Source organism: Electrona antarctica (assembly GCF_951216825.1).
Source record: "Electrona antarctica genome assembly, chromosome: 18".
Taxonomy (NCBI): domain Eukaryota; kingdom Metazoa; phylum Chordata; class Actinopteri; order Myctophiformes; family Myctophidae; genus Electrona; species Electrona antarctica.
The window spans coordinates 41,855,989-41,863,696 of NC_136799.1; the positions used below are offsets into that span (position 1 = coordinate 41,855,989).

Below are 7,708 nucleotides of genomic sequence, written 5' to 3' on the forward strand. Positions count from 1 at the left end.
ATAGAACAAACCTTACCTTGAGAAAACAAAAGTTGTAGACTTCTTAAATAACCTCTTTTAACATGTAGCGTCTATGGAGTGACGTCACGCTATCACCACTAACCCCGAAAGGGGGCGTATTTAGGGGGGCGGGGAAATTCTGTGAGATAGGCTTATTGTAAACTGTCAAGTGGCATTTCTTCCAAAGCCTAGTGGGAATATGCATGCACAGTTTCACCACAATCGGACGCTGCGTTGAGTAGTTGTGGCGATTTGTACAAAACGGGTACAAAGCGGGCTACTCCTGAAAGGTTTAGAAGCCAATCGTAGCCGTAGGGTGGATTATGAGAAATCAAACAAACCCGTCTTGATCACATGACTATGGAGAGCATGTGTACCGATTTGCGTGAAATTTGGATCAAATCTGAAGGAGTAATATTAGAAAATGTGTTTTACATATGTCGGCCTCCTGGTGGCGCTATAAAGAGCAGATGTGAAAAATTCCAGGCAAAGGTTTTTCCTTGGCCTCTAGGGAGTTGGCATACAAAGTTATCCACATATCCGTGCAGTTAGAGGTAAAAACACTTTAAGGCCAGTTATAGCTCCACCATGAGGCTGAGTTGAAAATGTTCATGTGGCATTTCTTCCTCGGCCTAGTGGGAATGTGCGTGCACAATTTCACGGAAATCACACGATGTGTTCATGATTTGCAGCATTTTGTTTGAAACTGAGCACTCCTGCGAACTTTGGAAGCCAATCTTAGCCAATCAGGATGGAGTCTGAGAAATCTGAAAGACCCGTTTCGTTGAATGGCTCTAGAGAGACTGTGTACCAATTTGCGTGATGTTTGGACAAAATCTGTAGGTGTACTGTCCAAAAACTTGGTTTGCACAAAGCGGCCTCCTGGTGGCGCTATAACAGGCCGTACTAGAAATTGTGGGGCAGAGGTTCATCGTTGGCATCCAGGGAGTGTGTGTGCAAAATTTGGCATCGCCCGGGTTAACGGTGCCGGAGATTAGCTGTTCACAGACGGACGGACGGACACACACACACACGGACACACGGACACACGGACGGACGGAGTGCAAAACATACTCTCTCCCCATGCCTTCGGCCTGGTGGAGACAATCAGTCCAAAACGGTAATGCTGGCACAGAACAAACATGTGGGAAAATAACCAATCTATGTTGTACATTTACTGTACATTGTTAGGCTACTTTCTATTTACACATTTTCAAAGATGTTTTTTTCTATGTGGACGCTCCTCTGGTTCGTCCTCGTCATCCTGCTGCTTTCTCTTCCACATCTTGGCCATGGCCAGCAGTTTAAGGTTGGGCTGGTTAGCCACGTCCTCTGGGAAGATGTAGTCGTAATACTCCTCCCAGCCTGCGTCCGACCCGTCCTCGGCCGTGAGCTTTCTCGTCTTCTTGACCTTCTCGGGCAGCAGCTTCCTGACTCTGTCCACGGTGCTGTCTGAGCCGAACTCCCTCTCAAAGTCCCTCCAGGACTCCAGCAGCATGAGGCGCTCCTCCTTTTCCTCGCAGTTCCTCAGGCTCCTGTTGGCCTCCTCATAGATCTGTCTGCTCCTCTGCAGTCTGTCGCCGCTCTCTATGGACAGCTCAAACTTGCCGTAGCTGATCCATACCTTGACATGCTGGGTGCGCTGCAGGAGCCTTTTATAAAGCTCTCTGGTGTTTTCGTACTCTTCCTGTTCAATCTCGAAGTCAATGTATGACTTCCACAGAACCTCTGGCATGTCCAGCCGTGGCTGTCCGATGGCAAGTTCAAAGATGCTGCGGGCTCTATCCATATCACCCAGGATGGTCTCCAACTCTGCAAACTTGATCCAGGTGGTGCAGTTCTCGGGTCCAAACTCCAGGTATTTCTCATACAGCTTCCTACAGCGGTCAAACTCTCGTAGCTGCAGCTCCAGCTCAATGTAGCCTTTAAACAGCTTGTTCTTGGGACATTTACCTATGGCTGAGCCCAGGCCTCTCCTAGCGAACGGGAGGTTCTTCTGGCGGATTTCAAACTGGGCGTACAGCAACCACATCTTGGCAAATGTGAACTTTTGGTGAGGGATGAGGTCCAAGCATGCTTGGTACACCTGCCTCGTTCTGTCAGGATCCTTGACTTCCAGTTCTTCGTACAGTGCGTAGTTGATCCACAGGTAAATGTATCTCCGCCAGTGTCTCTTCTCCTTTATGGGGGGCATGTTGGCGATGGCCCTCTCATACACCTCTCTCACTGTATCCGCGTCTGTATCGCTCTCCACCAGACGCAGATAGTCGAACCACGCATCGTAATTGTGTGGGCTTGCCTTGACTTCTTCCTCGTACTGAAACCTTCTCTTGCTGACGATGACGTCCTCTATGCCCCTCCTGTCTCCAAACTTCTTCTCAAACACAGTGTAGTTCTTGAACAGCTCCTGGGCCTGCTGTTTGGGGATCCTGTCCAGGGCGTATTTGTAGATGACCCGCACACGCTCAAACTCTTTCTGCGCCTCTTCAATCCTGGCATAGGCCACAAAGAGGTTCTCATCCACGTATTCCTCGCCAAAGAACTCCACAGCCCTCTCAAACACCTTCCTGCCATGAGCGATGTAGCCATGTTTATCCTCAAAACAAGCATATTTGATCCAGTTCTTTACTTGAGGGTGGACAATCACAAATCTCTCATAAATGGTGCGGGCCTTGTCCACTTCCTTGTATCGAAGCTCAAAGTTAATGTAGGAGTGCCAGGCCTGCTCCTCTGGCTCCCATTCCATCCAGCGCTCAAACACCTGCCTGCAGCCTGCAATGTTCCCCAACATCTCCTCCATGTAACTGTACTTGTACCAGAAGGAGTTGACACGTGGCAGGATGGTGATCGCTCTGTCCCAGATGTTGCGGGCGTTGTTCACCTGCCGGCTCTTCATCTCAATTTCGGCATATTTCAACCACAGTGTGATGTTGCGGTGGTCCACATCCAGCGCACGCTCGTAAATAGAGCGAGCTCTCTGGATCTCTTTCAGACTTTTCTCCCATTGTGCGTACTTGATCCAGTTGCTGATGACAGTACGATTCTTTCTTATATTGTCCTCAAACCCCTTCCTCTTCTTCAGCTTGTAATCGTTCAGCTCCTCCTCATCGGTGATCTTCTGCTTCGGCGGAGGAGGCAGAAGTTCTAGCTCTCTCTCTTTGGCTTCCCTGAGCAGCTGCTCGGCCGTGATCTGAACCTCTGCAGGCGCCTTGTTCTTCACCTTCGTCACCTTCGGTATCCTCTGTTTCCCTGCCGCTGTGGACGCCATGGTTTTACCGTCACGATTCAGATACACCTACAAGAAAGAGTTTGAACTTGAAGACAAAGATATCAACGATAGAATAAAGTCCCAACGGAAGTTTTCTCGTTCTGCGTTCACAACAGCCTGTGCGCCGCCATGACACTTTCCCAGGATTCTCTGTGGCACTTACACTAGACATTGAGCAACAGTGCTGCCTAGCAACGGTTTGCGCGAAAGCGCTAATAAATGTCTTCCCCTTTTATACAGGCAGGTTTGTCTGACATCACACTGACTCAGCACACCTGGTCTGACATCAGCAGTACACAAACCGTTGCCTAGCAATGTCATCATAGATCTCCATATATGGGCATTAAAGGGCCACAGACAGACGTGGAGAGGTTTGTTGATTCGGGTTAAGTCAGTGTAAAATGACTTATACTGGATCTCTTGTCCAAAATCCCTTCCTAACATTTTAGTGTAGTTTTTATTTGACAAAATTGTCAATACATTTAGTCTTAGTTTGTAGTTGACGAACATTGTTCGTCATAGTATTAAGTCGACGAAATCAACACTGCAGCATAGTGTCGTTCTGTCCCACATCAAAGAGAGGCCGGCCTCCAAAGGTGGTGGTCTACTTTACACAGGTTGACAAGTGGTGAGGATGAGGTCGGCAGTCTGCTCATGCTCCTTGCACTACACTACTATGCTACACTGTCTTCTTCTTTGGCAATTTGAAGCAGCCGACCCCAGTACGCAGGCGGTTCAGCAGGGTCCATTGTCGGTAGATCTCCTTTGACGTCGTCTCCCAGTTGTCGATCGGTTGTTTTTCGCCGTGCGGCACAACACATCTGACCACAATACAACCTCATTTCACTATGCTCAGCCTGAACTGAATTGAATCACTGTAATCAACAGGTGATGAGATGTACTGTGTAGCCAGCTGTAACAATATCGGTGTGTATTCTCTCTGCAGACGTGACCCCCTCCACCAAACCTCACTTCAGCCGTAGCTGAGAACATCATGGCTGCTGCCTCCGAGAGTGAACCACGACAGGCTGCGAAGAGAATGAGACTGGACACTTGCCATGTGAGTTGTGTTCAAGCTGCTGTGTGTTGATACACCAAGCACAGGAGGACAGAATACAAACTGGATGCCTGTCTGTCTGTCTCTACACACTGTATTATTTGCCTCTCTGCTTTTCAAGGCGTTTTATGAAGCATTTGCATCTGTAGTGATGCATTTCGGTGTGATCAACACCACCTGCATTTTAGGAGGAGAGGGTTCACAAGGCAAAAGCTCATGGAGAGTTTTCAAGCCACATTACCAGATCAGCCACATTATTCACAGATTAATATATATTTTTTACTTGTCTGATTATAAATCTCCCTCTGGATACTGTTGTTGCACTTCAGGAGGACGACACCAGTGTATCGCTGTCCTCAGCGGACACTGAGGTGTACGTGGAGCCCACCCACCCCAAAGAGATGTTAGAGGGCCTAAACTACACTACATGTTTGTCCTTCTATACAACATTGGTGCTTAATAAAGATTTTTTCTTTTTTTGGTGTTTGGTCTAGGCCCTACTAGTAGCATCAAACCTGTTGGATTTCAGGGCTATTCGAGAGGCATGCTGTGTCTACATGGATCGTTACATGGATATAAGTAACTGTGTAGGGATTAACTGCCTTGCTGAGGCCCAATGCTGTGAAATGCAGAACACAGCATGGATTATATTCTGGAACACTTCAGTGACATATACCAGCAGGTCAGTGATTCAGAGGGATCATACATTTCCCAAGTTGTTTGTTGTAGACTTTTGCTCCAATAACTTTGTTTTATTTCTGTTACTCAACCTGCCATCACCAGTTCAATGAACGGATTGACATATTAATAAGCTACAGTCACATGTCTATTTCAGTAAACAAATCATCTAACAACAGTGAGACTTCAGAGGAGAAAAGGTTACTTCAGTATGAAGTAAGGGGACAGGGTTTTATTTCAACTGTCAGCTAATCTACTGTATTGCTTTTGTTCTACCAACAAGAAGACTTCTTGTCTCTCTCTGTGGAAGAACTGGCAGTGATTCTTGCCAGTGACCATCTCAACGTGCCCAAGGAGGACATGGCGTTTGAAGCTGCCATGCTGTGGTTAAACAAGTGTCCTACCCGCAGGCAGAACTTTGAGAAGGTTTTTTATTTTTTATTGTCTTGTTGTTAGACGGTCGGAGCCTGTACTGTCGATACGCTTGGATAGTTCTAAATGCAGGTAGTTGCTAGAACAGAAACATTTGTTCATTCTGATGAGAAACATCAATCAATTGAAAGGAACTTTTTTTTTCGTCCAATACATGCATGGTATATGGTACTTGCTGGTACTATGCATGCTTTATATATAATGTTGTATCCGTTCTGTGTTTTAAGGTGCTAGAGCAAATCCGTCTGCCTCTCATAAGCCCCTCCTACCGCCACACTGTGATTGAGTCTCTGGATGTGGTGAAAGAATACCAGGGCTGCCAGAGGTTCATCTCTGAGGCCAAAGACCAGCCCTTCTGTAAGACAGCACGCCCACGCAGGACCACAGGTACCCTTCTTCACACATGCATGCATTGCTGCAACTGGTGGAAAGAATACATCAGTGTTTTGACAAATTCTTCTAATGTACAAACATGCAAAGAGTAGATTTAAGAGTTCTATCTGCTTAAAACTACTCTGAAGTAGTTTGTGATGGTGGGAGGAGACGATTCGAGCGAGGTATTTGACAAAATTGAGATCTTTGATCCCCTGACCAATCATTGGAAGACACTAGGACGTTTGCCAATGGATGCCAGCAACGCCTGCTATGTTTAAGCGTGGTGAGTAAATGTCACAAACCCAAGTCAACAAATAACATGGTCACATTACATAAGTAGAGTGAAAAATAATTGAAAAGGTGCTCATCTGAGCACAGGTAGGTTAGTGTGGCAATACCCTTCTGGACTTTGGGTTAAAAGTTCTCCGCATAATATCCTGCAGTATTTTGTCACAAGCCAGAAATGTCAAAGTGTATAACCAAAAAACAAAAATCTTGTGCTGCTGTTTTTGCTTGTAAAATATGTTATATTGATTTTGGCAACACAAAATCTTTCTCAAATGTCATAAATACATGGCATTTATTCCTCTGCGTAGTGGGAACGCGCCTGCAAAATGTCAAGGAAATTGCACACTGCGTTCATGATTTGAGGCATTTTGTTCAAACCAGGACCAATCGGGTGGAAGCGAATGTTATCCAATCAGGATGGAATATGGACAGATCCGTCTTGATCATATATATGTCTATAGAGTGTCGCAGTCCCGCCCCCTTTCATGACGACGCCAGGCCCAGGAAATGATTCCCAATGCATTTTTCCCATAGACATTTCAAAAATAATTTATTTAAAGACGGTTACGCCACGGACAAAGCCAACTCGAGACTCGTGACAACTCATGACAACAAACACAATATTTTGGACCAAACAAAGAAGAAAAACAACAAAAAAAGTGTTGTAACCTGCCGTTTTTTTTTATTGCTAATTATTTGTTCGGCCCAAAAAATGGTGTTTGTTGTCATGATTTGTCACGACAAGAGTTGGTTTTGTCCGCGACGTAAACGTCTTTAAATAAATACGTTCTGAAAAGTCTATGAGGAAAATGAACGGAGAATCATTTCCTGGGCCCTGGTAGGGGGCGGGACTGCGACGCTCTATAGAGATACTGTGAACCGATGTGTGTGATTTTATTTGACAGAATCATTCTGAAGGAGTAATATCAAAAGATTGTATTGTCAGCACCAGGCCGAAGGCCTGGGGAGAGAGTATGTTTTGCACTCCGTGCGTGTGTGTGTGTGTGTGTGTGTGTGTGTGTGCGTCCGTACGTTCGACCGTCTGTTACCAGCTAATCTCCGGCACCGTTAACCCTGTCGATGCCAAACTGTGCACACACACACACTCCCTGGATGCCAAGGATGAACCTCTGCCCCGAATTTTCCAGAGCAGCCTGCCACCAGGAGGCCGACTTTTGTAAAACACATTTCTTTGATGTGACTCCTCCAGATTCTGTCCAAAAATCCTGCAAATCGTTACACAGTATCTCTACAGTCATGTGTTCAAGATGGATCTGTCCAATATTTCATATTCCATCATAATTGGCTAACATTGGCTTTCAAAGTTTGCAGGATTGGCCCGTTCTGAACAAAAAGCCTCAAATCATGAACGCAGCGTGCAATTTATGTGAGATCTTTCACAGACTTTCCTACTAGGCTGAGGAATATATCCCACCCATTTCACATTGGCCTGTTATAGCGCCACCAACAGGTGGATTTTTGAAATAGACTTTTTCTTTTTATTACAAAATGCCTCAAATTGCCATCCAAGACGTAAGAAGTGGCACCCTTTTCACATTGACCTATTATAGCGCCACCAGGAGGCCACAACCTGACCTGCCCTGGTGGAG

General features: G+C 46.0%; 1 protein-coding gene across 1 annotated transcript; it reads right to left on the reverse strand.

Annotated features, from left to right (window-relative positions):
- Window positions 1–1,213: 1,213 nt before the first annotated feature.
- Window positions 1,214–3,396, reverse strand: LOC306941908 (crooked neck-like protein 1; the record flags this gene model as incomplete). Its single annotated transcript, XM_079527546.1, has 1 exon — window positions 1,214–3,396. The coding sequence occupies exon 1, from the start codon at window positions 3,266–3,268 to the stop codon at window positions 1,214–1,216; it is 2,055 nt and encodes a 684-aa protein (XP_079383672.1). The 5' UTR covers window positions 3,269–3,396.
- Window positions 3,397–7,708: the final 4,312 nt, after the last annotated feature.